Genomic DNA, 18,152 nt, shown 5'->3' on the forward strand with positions numbered 1-18,152 from the left:
TTGGAACAATATGATCCAACGTCCGTTGTCCATATTTATTTTTAAATTTTGGTACTACTAGGCCATCAACAGATGTAAATCTATGATACTAGTATAGTAGTCGGCCTCGTGGTGTAATGGTCAGGGCGATTGCCTACCATTCAAGAGGTCTCGGGTTTGATTCCCGTCATGGTTGATTTGAAATATTTATTTAAAAGGATTTTTTACACTAGAACGTTTCATAGTCCCTGTTTCTGTATCTGACGCGTAAGACTGATCGTCTTACTTTCATGTTACAAAAAAATGATCAAGATACGCTGCGATTTGTTTACCAATACAGTGCCCTATGCACCATTAGGTGCGGAAAGGGGATGATGATGAGGATGATTGACATATTAATACACATGGACGTGCCCTGAGCTCTCAAAAATTATGAGTCACACGCTTAGTCATGCCCAACGCGTATTCAGTCATTCTTTGACTGAAAGGCAGGCGTTCTTGTATTTATTGCTAGTAACCGGCCGAAGTTTCGGTTTCGGCCAGTTCGGCGATCAATCGGCGGGATGTGCCGGATTGCGTTCGGCTGTACTCGGGTGGATCTTATGGCTCACGACTCTATGTTCCCGTGAGTTCTAAAACCTTTCATATTTATGTAATGCCTTTAGTTAATAAGTCAATGTACCTGTAGCGTACATTGAAGAACTGTTACATTTAAGTTATATAAACAACTTAACAACCAGCGCTAAAAAAAGCGCTAAAAATAGACAAATTTACCTATTGAATTTATCCCCTTTATTTCAATGTTCATTTTATTGAACACTTATTTTAATGAATTAATAAAGGTTGACAATAAAAACGCCTTTATTTGGAAGTTTTGAAGTGACTTTTATCTTATTTAGAAAAGTATCGGTTTTAGTATTGGCCGAAACTAGAACAGAAGTCGAAATTTAAAAAAAAGAAGAAAACCTTGTTTCAGACTGTCATTACTTATTACTTATAATTGTGTAAATCCAAACTGAACGTATATATAAATGAATAAATAAAATTCTAGCATTTTCTGCTTAATTCATCCTAAAATAAAATTAAACCCGTTTTAAGAAATGGTATATAGACTTTGTACAAGAAAATGTAAAATTCATATTGTGATTAACAATATAACACATGTATTAGTTTTTTTTTGTACCTTGCTCACTTTCCATAAATCAGTATCAAATATCAAAATCCCATTACAAGTCTTTTAAACGTTCGTTGATTGATGACTCCAAACATTATTTGAGTACAGACATAAAATGATACTCAGTGTAATTATTATGTTAAAGTTCGTAGGATATTACACTTGGTATATAATATTACAACATCCCACGGCTCGTCTTTGTCCACCTACATTCTCATCTGCCTAAACAAACCTACTAATCAATCATTAAATACAATTTAAAACGCATATAGGTTTTAATAGTAATTTGATCTATCAATCTATCAACTAAACTCTGTCACTGCGTAGGAAATATGAATACCTCGCCATAGGCAGATTAAAACATTTATATGCTTTAAAAACATCCTTGCTTTAAAAACGTTTCTTGTTGGTATTTCTTAAAAATACAAAATATAGTTATTGAATTAACACTTAACTTTACTGTAACTTATTTTTTGTAGTTCCTAAGTTCTGAAAGTCGTGATCATTGGAACTTTTCCCTGTCATTCTATTAGCAATGCGTCTCCATCCTTCACATCTCTGCGCCCCCTCCACAAGTCTATGCAGGGTCGCCCGTGACATTGTTTTTAACATGGTCGATCCAACGGGCTGTAGCTCTGCTTCTGTTTCTTCGTCCTGGTACACTGCCCTTGATTATTATTATTTAGGTCACGTCTAGCTATGTGTCCGAAAAACTGCAGAATATGTTGGCACAGTATGGATCCTCAATAATCGACGCCAACACAACATCTCGCAGGTATCTATTTTTATCTTATATTTTAAAAAATATGAAAATTAGTTATATACAGAAAAACATTTAAAAAACATTACAATTTAAGATCCCCTAGCTCCGTAAAATCGGCTTCTAACTGTCTCTACTGACATTTCTTGGTGGAACTACATTTTTTTAATTTGTTTTATTTTGATTGATAAACTTCATAAAAGGTACATGTTTTTAAAAAAAATTCTAAACATATCTACTTTTATACATCTAGTAAATGTTATCACTGTAACTCTCCAAAAAAAGAGACTAAATCTTGTGCTTGGAGAGTAACTTACACTATTGTAGTTGTTTATTTATAAGAGTTTATATAATTTTGAATAAACGAGTATATGAGAAAAAAACATAGAATATATAAAGAAAAAAACATTTAATAATAATACGTTCATACTAATTAACATTTAATGCTGTTTTTACACGTGTTCAAAAAATTTCTTTACAAATGTAAAGTAAATACTTTAAATTTATTTATTGATATATTATTTTTAATAGTTTTTAGTGAATTGGGAAGATTATTTTAATTTTTTACACCTTTGAAGACAAAGCTATTTTGACCATGACTTGTGTGGAATTTAGGAATTTTAATATTATGTTGGTATCTGAGTGACTTATTCATCTCAAACCCTTTTTTAATTTTTTTTTATCATTTTGTATAATAGAATTTATTTTATAAAGAGTGTCTACTGTATGAACCTTAAATATGTTATATGGACTTTCCGTATTGAATGTTGAGGGTTTCTTTAAAATTACATTCTTTTAAATGTTATTAAATTTTAATTATAATAATATAAATAATTAAAATTATAAATAAAAAATGAATGAAACGATAAACGTATTTTTATAATTATGATTTCTTTAACAAATTATCATTTTCAATATTTCAAAAAATATGTTTTCTCCAATACGTGCATGTGATACAAAATATTAAAATGATGGCTAAAAATGGTAAATCATAAAAGCATACGACTTTGAATTTCTTCTGTTGACTTTATCAAGGCTTTTTACACCACAAAAAACCAAGGTAAACTGATAAATAATAGCAAAACGCATCCAGGTTTCAGAAAAACCATGTTGTTATCTAACTGGAAATCAAAAGCAAAATGTTTCATGCTTGTTACAGGGCGCCCATTTCATTCGACTTTTCATAATAAATTCTCTCGACTCATGACAAACATTTTTTTAAATCGGAATAATTTAATTTTCATCATAGACAACACATAATTTAATATTGCAGGGTGGAAAATATTTTTTTAAAGTATTTATTTTAATGCGTATGTTTATTTGCTGAACTGTAAAGCCGTAGAAGGTGAAACACCTTGCATAGTTTGAACTGTGCAAATCGATAGAAATTTTGTTACCCATTTTTGAAAATCTAGAGTTAAGAACTAAAAGTGTCTAAAATATCATTTAATATCCTAAATAGCAGCACTTAATTTCCCTTCTATCACTATGAAACTTAACATTTAACATAACGCTGGTAAAAACGTCTAAATTGAGTGAATGATTACCATTTGAACAATAATGTTATTTTTTATCGTGATAATTTAAATTGCTTCATTTTACATACATTTTAAGTTTTTAAATTAGGAATATTCATCTTGAAATTCATGAACTTTAAAAAATCGAGTTGTACCTTCTTATAGATTTAAAAATAAGGTGTGTTTGAAATTGTATTTATTAAACTCAAGCATTATTTTATTTCTCAGATTTCCGTTTCACATTAAATTCTCCGATTTGATTGAAATTATGATTTTGTCATTAATTCGTAATCGTTATCCATCTTAATTTATGATTTTTGTACTTTCTAATGTTACCTTACAAATGAAGAAAAGTGTATTATTATTATTTCTTATTAAATAACATACTAATATGGATTGAAAATTTTAAGAGAAAGCTGTTTTCTACGAAAAACAAATGGGAAACTCATGTAATTATATTTAATCAAAGACGTGAATAATAAAGAAAATAACATTTAATTATAATTCGAACCTTAAAAGTGCATACAAAGGTTCATTAAATAAGATTAACACTTTTATTGTGCGCTGAAATTCGAAAATGAAATAGCGAGGTATTTGAAGGTAAGTATTTTTTTTTTTATTATTTATCATCAACATATCTGCATCGTTCTTCTCACTGATGAGGGTCGTGACCATCCTTACTCTTTATCTTCAATAATTTATGGATTTTTGTCCTCCACCTCTTGTGAAACACCACCATCCGCATCGCTCCAACCTGATGTCCCTCTGGCAGCCTTGATTAGCTCAATCCATCTAGTGGCGGATCTTCCTCTTCCTCTAGTTCCTTCAACTCCTCCCATGGCTGTTAATTTTTCAAGACAAACGAGAATATCGTATCTGGTGATGTGTCCGAAAAATGGAAGACGTGCTTTTACACACACCCACCGGAATGGGTCTGATCAGACCCAATAGTATTGAAAATTAACGATTACGTGAAAAACCGTTTGTATACGTCATATTGACGTTTAATCTGATTGTTTTTTCAAAGAAATACGAGTTGCTTAAAAAAAGCTTAATAAAAGTGCAAAAAATATTATTTGTTCTTTCTAGAACTATAAAGAGTGTACAGAAAGATATCGATGCGCTCGGAAATTTTAAATAATAATTTAACCAAATCATGAAAAATCAAACATTTAACTTTACTCCTGTTATTACATCAGAGGACATTTAAATTTAAATAATATGGAAAATATCGGCTTCGTAATGATGGTCAGCGTGTTTGCCTACCATGCAAGAGGTCTCGGGTTCGATTCCCGACATTGTTGATATGAAATATTTATTTAAAAGGGTGTTTTGAATAGTTCATAGTCCCTGGACTGGTGCTTGAAGCGTAAGACTGATCATCTTACCTCCATCTAACAAAAATGATCAAAATACGCTGCAATTGGTAAACCAATGCACCCTGTGCACCATTCGGCGTAGAAAGGGAATGATGATGATGTGACTTTTTAAACCGGGTTTAATCTAATCCACTAGTTTTTTTAACCCAGCTGGATTTATAAGATGCAACAGATGAAGGATTGTCTATCATTTAGGTTCAGCTCTTTAAGATGTTAACTCTCACGGTCTAGGTGATTCGCAGCATACGTCTCCAGCACCACATTTCGAAGGCATCTATCCTCTGCCTTTCTCGGGTCTTCATACAAAGACAGGTTTATCATTTTTCATACTAAAGAAACTGGTAGTTTGTTGATGTGTGACACCTGGCACATCGTAATTTTAAAACGAAACAATGCAGTTATTATTTTTTTTATAAAAGTTAAAATTGATATTTAAAAAAAATATTTAACTAAATTCCTTCTCTGTACCTCATATCCAGGAATTTTGTGGTGTAAAATTGAAATATTTACAAATACGTGATGTTGCTTATACACTCGTATGTACATTGTACATATATAACTGATGAGATTACCATCGTCGGAAACAGAAACGTCGGATGGTGGCGTCACGGGTTACGCAAGGTTCGTCTACACTTAATAACATAATTGTCGTCAGTCGGATATACATTTGTAATAATAATAAAAAATAATAAAAGTAAAAATACCTTTGTCTCTACCTTGTAGACGATGAAGGGTGGTTTTAGAGCGACAGTGAAAGGGATATTGAAAGTTGTAAATGTAAATATTTGTTCGCGCTTTTTCTTACTGAATTTGGTAAGTAAAGGATGAAATTTAATCAATTCGTAATGAAAAAAAAAATTGCTTGCTTGTATGAGTGAATCCGAAGAAAGACATTTAGTCTTTAAAACGGATTCGGGTATGTGGTGGATGCTTTCAATGTACCCTAAAATGCAAAACGTCTCGTTTTCAGATTATAAATATGCATATATTAAACCATTGTAGAAAAATTATACAACATCGTACGGAAAAAATAATAGTTCCATTTCTATCGTATTTTTGATAATCTTATTTTAAAAAATCACGAAAAAAAACAATGACTATGTGAGTCAAAACATTATTTAATAAGGTAGCTCGTTTAATAGCACTTACTAGTGACTTAATGTTGTTATAAGCACCATTATTACTTTTTCTTGGTACGTTTTGAAGGTTAGTAAAAACATTACTTAAACATGTTAATAAAATTTTGTGTTCTTTGTATTTTATTTTCTTTGTACATATCTCTTGTAATGTCTTTTGTCTCGTACGCATGTCATTTGTGGGAATTCGATAACGTATAATTTAAAACATATTATTTTCTGGCTGATTAAACTGCACGAATGTATTTTTTATAGCTTTGGTTTAAAAATAAAATTGCCAAGTGCATAAAGGCGTTCAATTAAAAAATATATTTGAAACACCAACATTAAAATTTTCCATGTTAAATAATATAATTACGTTTTAAGTTTGAGCGTAAAAAATTAATATAATATAAACAGTTTAATACAACGACCGCTGAGAAATTAATCGTAATTGATTTAATTTATTTGAGTAACTTTACGTAAACTAAATATCATAATTAAATCTGTATTTTTAAATTCATGGCAGCATTTTGTTCAGAATACAAAAAATAATCATATTAAGAAAATAAATTTTAACGAGATGAAAACTTTATTTGTATTATTAACTTTTTTTTAAATCACGAATGTAGTTTCGTAAGAGTACTCCTCATATTCACAGAGGCGTAAAATATATAATTTATCATGAAGTGATACGAAATAAATACCAATTCACTAAGTAAAAATATTTAAAATGTTTTTAAGGAATATATTTAATTTATTTTTTTTAAGCTGACAGTATTCTAACATACGTAGCCCAAGTGACTGGCCGTTTTTATAGGTAAAATATAAGAAACTCGCTTAAAAATTGAGAGGTTCTCTCTTTAGAGTAGGTTATTAATTAAATATTTTTATAAATAATCCATAAACACTCTCAAGAAATGTTTAGATTTTGTCAAATCGTTATAAAAAAGTCAGTGTTTTTTTATTTATATTTTACTAAGTCAAAAATATTTTTTGTGTATCGTATTATCAGCGCTTTGATTTTTTAGTCTTGTATTTCTGAAATTACTCCGCGTGTGACGTTTCAAGTTCTCTTCCGCTTATTCTCGGGCAGCTCTGCCGATTGGTCCGTTGACTTGCCGTAAACCAGAAATCTGTCACAATTCTCTAATCATTGGTAGACTCATATGAACTAGTGACGTCGTTCAAAGTAGCTCATTTTTATTAAAATATTTTTTTATACAATTTCAAGAAACTTTCGTGTACTATTTACTTCTCTAATTTTTACCGCGCGAAGGATAACATTTTTATATCTAATTTTCCCTAGGGCTAGACTTCTTTATAATAACATTAAAAAACACTGTTGGTTTATGTATATATGTAGGTATTTGTGCGGATGTTGGAAGACCGACAACTGACCGGTGTAGAGGAGCCAAATATTTTGCGACGGTGGCATACTTCTCGGCTCAATATCTGCACAGTCCCCATGTGTATTGTATTAGTTACATTAAAAAACCTACTATACTTTTAAACACCGTTTTAATTTTATTTCTTTGTATTATCCCGCCCAATTTACAGTAACTTAATGTTCTTAAAATTAATATTTAAAAAATCTTTGATTATTGAGTACTTGAAAATAACATTTTTATATGTATAAATTGTTTGTATTTATTTGATATGTAATATATATATTCTTTACTAACTTTGTATACTATGTGGAAATCTGTTATTGGTTTTGAGTTTATACACTATATCTGTTTGTTTACTAAAAATATGTATGTAGAACTGTTGATTTCCCTAATAAAATAAAATAAATAAATAAATAATAAATAGTATTGTATTTCTTTTAAATTCATGTTGTTTGTATACTCATCTTCTTTTTTTAAACCAACTTTACTTCTTAACACTGTTCTACCATTTATTGCTTTATATTGTATTTTTCAAATTTTATTTTTTTTATGTACTCATGTTTTATATAACTTCCGTGTATGAAGGCCTTACGGGCGTGAAAAAATTATAAAATAAATATAAATTACTACTATTATGATTTTTTGTTGTTATAATTACTGTTTTTACTATTGATTTACATATGTATATGTACATCTATGCATTCATTTATGTGTGCATGTCTGCGCATATATTATTATGGATAAAAACTACTGTAACTAGAACATAAAAATAACGTAAATGAATGCCTCAACACGAGTTATACCCAAAAAAAGTTATTTCTGAAATAAATAAATTAATTAAACTGTAGCTTCAAAAATCATAAACAACCAAAAAGTTCGATGGAATAAAAATTTTGGGTTTCAAAAACTATTTTGAATTAATAAAAACTAAAATATTAAATAACTTATATCTGTCAAACTGAAAAGCTTTAAAGTGTAGTGTTGGTGCGTGTTAATAACAAAATGTTTTTTTGGTTTTAATTTGACTATCAAATCAAATAACGGTAGAAAAGCATAATTTCAAACAAGGCAGAAAATTAAGACTATTTAATTATCTATGTTCAAGAATATTAAAAAAGTATTCAAGGTATTGTATAAGAATTCTGTTACCAACACCGATCACAATAACTAACCTAGTAGGTTTTCACTTAGCATAATTTGTCAACGATGCATAGGCTTCATAACAAATTATACTAATAATACTCTGATTTTCTTCACTTCTAATATGTAGAAAGTTGTGTTAGCATGAAATTAAGTACTAGATACTTTCTTATATACGTAATACTAGTACAAATTGGGAAATGCTAATTGCTATGGTTTTCAAGATTAAAATCAATTACAACAGAGAGGGAAAACATTTTTGACGGGGCATTTATTTATTTATTTATTATGTGTATGGCCTAAGCTAGTTTTATAATAACAGTTATATGAAGAAACATGTACAAGAAACTGAACAAAAAAATATCAAAAACTATATAGCCAAGGCGAACACGGACGATAAAATAATGGTATACAGTTTATTTAAAAACATCATCTACACATTCATAAGTAAATACAAACTATTTTTTTTTAATAATCTAACCTCTTACCAAGCACTTTCTTAAATATTTTTAAATATCAATTCACATTTTGAATTGTATATATTTTTTTAATACTTAGCACCCACACAAACGCATACTCACCCTTTCATTCCATTCACATACACACACATGAATACTAACTTCGCACACATTCAATAATGTAAATTATTTTCTTATATATTATGCACATTAGATGTACAGTGGAATTTTCAAATTGGCTCTAGTATTTCAAATATATTTCTACTTATTTTTTAATGTTATAGCTATAAAAATCTCAAATAAAATAAATAGATAAGACTTCGAGCTAACCCGTGCCAATCCATCTTCATTCCACGCTGTGTTAACGGCGAAGAGACGAAAAGCCGGGAGATCTATATCAAAGCATTCCAGGTTGGGTGAAAAATTGACTGATTTACACATTCTGGACATTTGGGTAAAGGGAAGTTTATCTTAGAAGATTAAATCTTGATAAATAGCAGATTTTGACTTCCGGTGACACGGTTGGGAACGTGAAAAAAATTTTATTGCAACAGAGATGAGAAATCACTTATACCATTAAGTATTTTATGAATGCATATTTGAAAGACACATTTACAGGGCTCATGACCTGTTATTGACTGGTTTAAGTGGCCGCTTTCCACATTGCGTAACTATAATATTCCAATGTTTGAACATCCACGTTTCTTCAACGCTTTCAGGTTTAAAAATGAGCAAATACAAAGTGGTTCGCTGTTGACGTCGCGTCATTATGACGTCACAGGTCATACCGCCAAGTCTGTTTCCGACGACTATTGCATACAAGCAAGTCGCGGTTACGTAAAACTTGCATTTTGTCCTATAGGGTGCGTAACGTCTCATTTACAGGTGAAATATAACTTTTTTTACAATTTTAAATTAAAAAGGGTCCATAAAATACTGTCGAGTAAAAAAAAAGTTTTACTACATATTAGTAGCATAAAAAATGATTTTAAATTTATAGTTTTGAATTCCCGCCAAAACTGTTCATTGCATTGGCCGTGCATACGTCACGATTCGTGTAAATTGTAAACTTTAGTTGTGACTGTTGAAATTGAAATAAAACATCGTCACAAATCTTGACGTCACAATTATCAAGTGTCGTATTTATAAGTATCACATGTCGCGTTTTTGATAGGATATATTTTTTTAAATTTTTTTATTAAAGTTATGGATGAAAACATTTCTAAACAATATCCATATTGATTTTGAAAATACAATTAATTTTTTTAAATCTATTTAATATATTTTTATCGATATTCGTAGTATGTGATATTTTCCTATTCAAAATATGCATACTTTAAACCTTTGTAGAAAATTTATCCAACGTCGGCGTCGCATGAAAAAAATAATACCGTAACCCTCATATTTTTTTAAAAGTTGAGCATATTTTTTTTAAGAATGTGAAAAGAGCCAATAGGTCTTACAAATAGGTATATAATATTATAGGCATAAAGTAAGTGGCTTCTTGGGCTGCCCAGTACAGAAAGTGAAATCTTAAAGCGGGTCTTTGTACGTATTTATGCTTGTTACCATCGTTGCGAAACTATTTTATATGCGAGTATTACTCGAATATGAATCCAAACACATTGGCCTAGAAATAAGGCTGTTTATTGATTCCTTATGAAATTAATAACACAAAATAATTCATAGTTAAGTTGACTTATAGTTTTATTATTATTTTTTATCTTGTTTTGGTTGCAGTTATGAGCACCCGCTATGATTTTAATTTTTCTTAAGTTTGAAGTTTATTTAAGAAAATGTTTATTTTTTAACTAAATCGTATATTTTTACTCTATTTTTCTACATTACAAAAATATTTTAAACCATTTTATATTGTTTGGTTGAGTTTGTTTTTTACTTAAAACTATAAATATATTTTCATTATTTTATACTTGTACAATATTATGACGGTACTTTTTTATTCGAATCCTAATTAAAACTAATGTCTAAGCACCCGATGACAAACTTTTATTTTATTGTTATCAAGAAAAATATGTTTTAATACTTAAGTTTTTCTTTTTATAATGTATTAATATTGTAATTAGATGTGTATTTTATTGAATAAAAACTCTATAAATGTTTCAAAAAACTTGTTTTTCATTAATGTTTTGAGTATGTTCAAATGTTTGTAGACTGGATGGATTTCCTCTCGGAGTTATTTATTTTTTTGCAATAGAGAGAGAAAACATTTTTGAGAAGGGAATATGGAAGTCTAGGTATTTACAAAATGAGAGGTAATTTTGCCCGAGTTCGATAGGGATCATGTTTGGATCTGTGTAAGTACATTCCCAGTAGTGTCTTAGTAGTTTGATGAACTCGTGTGCTTTGCTTATGTTGGCCTCGTGGTGTAATGGTCAGCGTGTTTGCTTACCATGCAAGAGTTCTCGAGTACGATTCCCGATATCGTTATTACTACTAGAATACGACTATAAAATATTTGAACGTAGTTATGCAGAAAGCAGCAAGCCATAAAAAATTGAAACTGAGATAATAGCACCTTTGTGAAAACAGTGAATAAACAAATCTCCACAACAGTTGGAAGGTTTTTGACTTTAACAAATGATAAACAAGGAATGTACTAGTTTTTTTTACATTACAAACAAGAATTTAATTATGTATTTGACCAGTTTTCATAAATTTTAAATTCGTTAAGATTTTCTGGTGCTGTGGGTGTTTTTTGCAAATTCAGAAATACCGTTTTTGTGATTGATACCATTTTCAGAAGGTGATTTCTAATTTTTTCAAAATTGTGGACTGGCTGTTTTCTGCATAACTACGTTCATTTAATGGTCTCAGGACTACCTAAAGCGTAAGACACTATCATCTTACCTTCATGTAACATAAAATTATCAAGATTCGCTGCGATTAGTATACCAATGCAGTACCTTATGCATCATAAGGTGCGGAAAGGGAATGATGGTGATGATGTGCTTTAGAATGCGCGTCGTTTTTTTTCTGTTGTTTAGTACATTTTATATAGGGCGAAGTCTTTTAATGTTTCCTGTATGTATTTGGGTTTTGTGTCATTGTTCGTTTTTGTTACGTTTGTGTTACGACGTTCTTCTTCTTTTCCAAATCTGGAAGATACGCCTGCGGTCTCAATTTACAGCTAATACTGTATTACGTCACTGTCTTACTGGGACATTAGAAAAAGGTGACTGTACTGACCATGCGTATTTGACGGATCACAAATTGATAATACTGCAGTAAGAGGTACAATGAAAGCCTTTAAACTTTCTATGTTGTGTTATTTCCGCGATTTCATTGTAAAGAAATAATAAAATGTTGCTTAGTTGCAAAAAATTATCGAGAATGTGCGAAACTGAAGAAAGTTACAAGTATTTATAAACAGTTTCAGGAAAGGGGTGGATGCTTACACTGTAGACATTTACAGGGCTTATGACCTATTATTGGCCGGTTTTAGTCTCAATTTTACTGACTGTGTAAAAGTCACTATCTTTTAACATCCACGTTTTCTCAGCTCTTCCATCTGTTGACTTTGTCAAGTAAAAGAGCAGAAACGGTGAAAAGTTCATAAATGGTTCGTTCATTGAGGAAACTGATTAATCAGCATTACTTTCACATAGAATGTGTATAGGTGTTTCTTCATTTGCTCTGATAACAATGATAAAAAAAAGGTGTTTAAATTTATTAATTATCATAACCTGTCTGCACTGGCGTATAGGGCTCTGCATTGGTGCTCAAATTGGTTCTAGAACCTCCTTAAAGATCAATATTGTATCCATCCTGCTAGGAATCGAACTCAGGACCTCGAACATTGTAGAAAAACGCGCCAACCGCTACACTAAAAGGCGGGCTTACCTCCACTCAATTCCTTTTTCAGGATTTTAACCAGAGTCCATTATATCTATTTTTGTTTCACAACCTTTTTCAAATAAAATAAATGTTACGAAACATTGTTCACTTTTTAAAAGAGATTGTTAGTATTTTAGAGGACAAGTAAACGTTAAATTTATGATTTTAAACTTATTTATAACATTGATTAGAATAATATTTCATACGCCAATAAGAGCCTTTATAGCCTCAAGCTGAAATTTGTAGAATGCCCTTAGAGTAAATCAATTTCAAATGCCAGCATGATTCAGTGATGTTTAGGTATAAATCTTTTAAAATACAATAAAAGCATATTGGCGAGTTTAAAATAAATCCCTTGTAGGAAATGCCCGGACCGTTATATTTACTTCATCAAAAATTACCACCTCCGTTGAGTTGTCTATGTGTCGAGGATCTTGTAATTCGACTATTGTTATAATTTTATTTTATTGGGAAGCGAACAGACAATTATTAAATCATAAGACACATATTATAAATACATTTCATAATGCCCAATAAAAGGCTTTCTCGCAATTAGTTACATAAATCATCACTTAAAAATATTATGTAATGTAAAATAAGTAATGGGACGTAACTTGTTTTTATTGTAAATATGAAAATTCATGTTAACTTGAATACAGAACACCAATGTTGGTGGCAAGGTTATACATTGTGTTACATATTAATCAGGGGCGAAGGGATTATGCGCAGCTCACCATTATATTTGACTAACTTTATTTTCAGAAAAACAAATAAATAATTACTATTTATTTTAAATTATTTTTATCCTAATAAAAATATAAATATTAATAAAGCACGCCCAGCGCCTGCGGTGAGCCAAGAAACTAGCCGATTATTCCAGCTTATTTTTTCATACAAATAAGTATACAATATTTTGAATGTCTTAAGCGGGTTTTTTCTCCTAGATTAAACTTGCAGATTACACAAAAATTACAAGTGTACAATCTACTTCCATTGTCCATAGGGACAATTAGTTAGTACTCACAATATAAAATTGCTATTAAGGAATGGATAGTGGAGGTGGGTAGCGAACGGATCGATGAGTGGATCAAGCTAAATAGGTAAAAATCCGGTGCTGTTAATAAAATTTGGTCTACAAGTCTATGTGAATTTGTAATGTTTTTTTATGATTATTTTAGTTAATATTGCTTTAAGGTGATAATTGGGTTAAATAGATTAATTGCGTTTTATTTTTTTTACTATGTTAACTATGTTAAATAAATAATTTAAGGCATGTTTTACTTATTGTTAAATGTTTCCCTCAGCACGGGACACCCCAGTGAGGGAACATTATTCTTTATAAAAAGATAATGCACACATTTTAAAAGTATAAATAAATAAATATGAAATATTTATTTAAAACGGTGTTTTCATACTAGAATATTTCATAGTCCCTAGACTGGGACCTGAATCGTAATTTGCAGACATGACAGCATCAACTTAATTGCAAATTACAATGTTAACATTACAAGTATTATGAAATGTCCACTCACTAAAACAAACATCATATTTCATTTCAGATGATTTATAGGCTGAGATTGAAGCAGTAGATATTTCATTCTGTAATTAATCTCAATTCTCTTACCGACATTCAAATATAAATATTTAGACTGAAACGCAAAGTCAATTACAGACAAACACGATGGTTTTGAATTATATTTCATCGTGGTCAGTTTTTCGAATATATATTTTATTTCATTTTATTTATTTCGAATACAAACAGATCTACAGGTTAAATTAATATAAATAAAAACTACAAGAATATAGACATAGTGGGGCCTGCCATTCAATTATATGTATTCACTTGATTATTTTATTTATTTATTTGTTTTATATTATTTTATTTGGGAAGTGTGTAAGGCTGAGACATGCATTATTGACAGAATCAAGAAAGGGGTGCTGCGTTGGTTTGGACATGTAGAGCGAATGGACAGCAAAAGAACGGCTAAAAGAATCTACGATGCAAATGTTGATGGATGCAGAAAACGAGAAAGACCGAGAAAGACATGGCACGATCAAGTTCATCAAATACTTAAAGATGGACATGCCAAAAGTAGGAATAAACGGCGTGCGTGCATGAGAAGATGTATAAATGTAGAGGAAGCGAGGTCTGTATGCCAAGATAGTGTTATGGCGTTCTATCCTCTCTGCCTTCCTCTACGGGGAAACGGCGTGACGGTTTGTTTGTTGTTTGTGTTTGGGAAACCAACAGTTATACATACATATTTATTGTAAACAAACAGATATAGTGTATAAACTTAGAACCAATAACAGATTTCCACAAAGTATACAAAGTTAGTAAAGAAAATATGTTACATAAATTCATATAAGTTTATACATATAAAAATATTATTTTCATGTACTCATATATATATTTTTCAATAATCAATGAAATGTTTTTTTTAAAAAAACAGTAAGTTATTATAAATTGGGCGGGATTATGACAAGGATGCTTGAAGAGAGGATAAGGAGGGGAAGGGACATGAACATATTCATAATGATAATGTCTACTTAGTTACATAATGTATACTAACTTACTAACTACTGACTACTAACTCTAACTAACTCTTCACTGGTGACATTTACTACAAATAAAATTGACTAACTGTTACTTGGTCAATTCTTTGGATCTTAAATTTACTAATAAAAGTGACTTTGTGTGTGGGTCAGTTTTACTTGTCAAAAATCTGTGAGCTTCTATCAAATGGTCACATATTTTAAAAACTAAACTTTTTTGGTGTCGGATTGCATTTTTATTAGTCAATCATTATGCTAATACGATGTCCAAAAGTCAATAATCTCAATTTCGTTATTTTTGCAAATGGTCATTTTTACTTGTATAACCACGACATAAGAATACATTTCTGCGTGTGAAATAGAACCAGAATCCTTGAAGCGTGTTTCCATTCAATGGAAACACGCTTCAACTTCAACTTCAACACTCAGATAACAATCCTGAGTAAGAGAATTTAGTGGAGAAGTCCGCCGAGTAGAGAGATTGGAGCATTCGCATACCATGCATCCTGGCCGGGTGGATGAGAAATATTAGTCTACACTGCAATATTTCATTGTTCCTAAACGTGCATTTAGTTTCCATATAAATTGTTCAACACACAGTGAAAGAGGCAATGAAAGCAGTAAACTAAAATTCAATTCAACTTAATCGGGTTGAAGTCTCGTGGCTAGTGTCGCGGAATCACAGATCAGAGGTTCATACCTCACTCTACACCAACTTGATTCACATTTTATAATAGTAAATTGTTTTCAACTCGTTGAAAATTCAAATATTTGGATGAATTTTTAAAAAGAAAGTATTTTATATTTTAAAAACTTAAGTTAAATCGATATTTTAACACAAAAAATGTTTTAAGTATGAACGAAACCGATAGCAAGACCCTCGGTTTTTAAAACGATTTTCGGGTACGTTGAAGGAGTACTTTCACCGGACTGACACCTGAATCGTAAGACCGATCACCTTATCTTCACGTATCAGATGATCGAGATAAACTGCATTCGATGTTCCGATGAAATCATCCGTATGATATTTTTTTATAATTTTAGCGCTGGTTGATGTCCTAATACTTGAGTTTGTATTGCCTATTTGGTAATTCCCTCGCGTCCAGAATAGGTTTTGATAGCATCTCTCGTTACTCTGTCCTCGTATTTGCCAGCACGATGTACCTCCATATCTGCTGTTACAATTTACCACCGCCATTGGTAAACTGTATCATGAGAATTAGCAGCTAGTTATGTCTTCAGAGCAAGAGGTGATTATATCAACGTGGGAACTCCATATTACAGGATGCAGAAATTAACCAATTGCTTCTTAGAATGTACACGCTTAGTAGCTGTGATATTTGTTAAACAAGACCAACAAACATTTTGAGTGTCAAAACCCCTAGAGCTATTTATCTACTTTTTTAAATTATTTATTTATTTATTTAGTTCTATGTATTACATAGTCTAATATATATTTACAACACAATATTTACATCTATACTTATTCTAACATTATTTATCACTATTATACACTTAGTATCCTAATTTATAATATTTACTGTTTCATATGTACATTTTCATTAATTATATTCACTATTTACACTTTTTACTACCAAATATTTTTTACATATATACTTTTTACATTTAATTTTAAATATATTTACATTAATTTCATTTTTTATGCTTTCTGGCATTTCTTCAAATAGTTTTATTCCCTTGTACATAAGGCAGTTCTGGGACATTGCTTTTGATTTCTTTTCCAGTCTTATATTTTTAGATCCTCTTGTTGCATAGTTATGAAAGAACTCATTATTTTTTAGTTTATTTTGAAAATATCTCGGAACTATTCCTTTAATAATTTTGTTTATTTCATTGGCAACATTGAATTTGATTCTTTGATCAACTGTCGTGATATCTAGAAGTTGAATCATTTTCTTAACATTTGTTCGTCTCCCACATCTTAATATTATCCTCATCGCTTTGTTTTGTATTATTTGGAGTCTTAAGAATGACAAAATTGCTATTTTTTGTAATATGGTGTTTCGAGAAAAGTTCATTAAGGGACAAGCGTATTACAAAATTTTCACATTTACTTTTAACATTTTTGTATATAAAAAACCAGTCCTACAAAACTCTATGATATTTTATAATTAATTAATTTTAACCTTAATATATCGAAAACTTATTTCTAATAAGTTTTAAAAATAAATACAATTATTACCTGAATGAGAAGCTATCACCACAAGACAAGCAAGTAGCAGCCATTTCGTTAGTCCTTTCTGAAAGCAAATGAAAATAACATATTAATTTAAACCAAAAATCTGACCCGCATCTATTACTGCATTCCCGGGGACTGTGTCAACTGGTATTGATGAAAGTTAAAGAAATTATTTCTAAAAAATACACATTTTATGCTGATTAATGAGGAGAAAAAATGCATGGAAGTTTAGGCTTCGTGTCTACCCTTTGAATCCTTTTAGATACATAAATACTACAGATATAAAATCAAATCGAATCGGGTTGTGGTCCCGTAGCTAGTGTTGCGGACTCGCGGATCAGAGGACCGAGACTCGAACCCCACTATACCCTAACTTGATTTCCACTTTGTAATATTGAGTTATTTACAACTCGTTAAAAATGGCCACCAAAATTGAAATACTTGTGTAAATTATAAGAACGCAAATATTTCTTCTTATAAAAAAGAATAAAATAAAATGAAAATTCGTTTGTGAAGCACTAACTTTGTGGTTATTCATTATAAAATTACATTTAAAAAAAAATGTATTTATTTTATTATTTTTACATGCAATATAAACATAGCCATATTTTCCTTACTTTATTATTTT

The 18,152-nt window shown here is 30.3% G+C and overlaps 1 protein-coding gene across 2 annotated transcripts in view; it reads right to left on the reverse strand.

Moving 5' to 3' along the window:
* Nucleotides 1-18,152, reverse strand: part of Cht6 (Chitinase 6) — a 224,199-nt gene that overhangs the window by 121,497 nt on the left and 84,550 nt on the right. For both annotated transcript variants that reach the window (XM_088229146.1, XM_088229138.1), the window contains exon 2: nucleotides 17,528-17,585. In XM_088229146.1, the coding sequence (XP_088085272.1) occupies nucleotides 17,528-17,585 (58 nt within the window). The remainder of the gene's footprint in view (nucleotides 1-17,527; nucleotides 17,586-18,152) is intronic.

This window comes from Micrasema longulum, unplaced genomic scaffold, assembly GCF_059751315.1.
Source record: "Micrasema longulum isolate JH-2025_06_02 unplaced genomic scaffold, ASM5975131v1 h1tg000049l, whole genome shotgun sequence".
NCBI lineage: Eukaryota > Metazoa > Arthropoda > Insecta > Trichoptera > Brachycentridae > Micrasema > Micrasema longulum.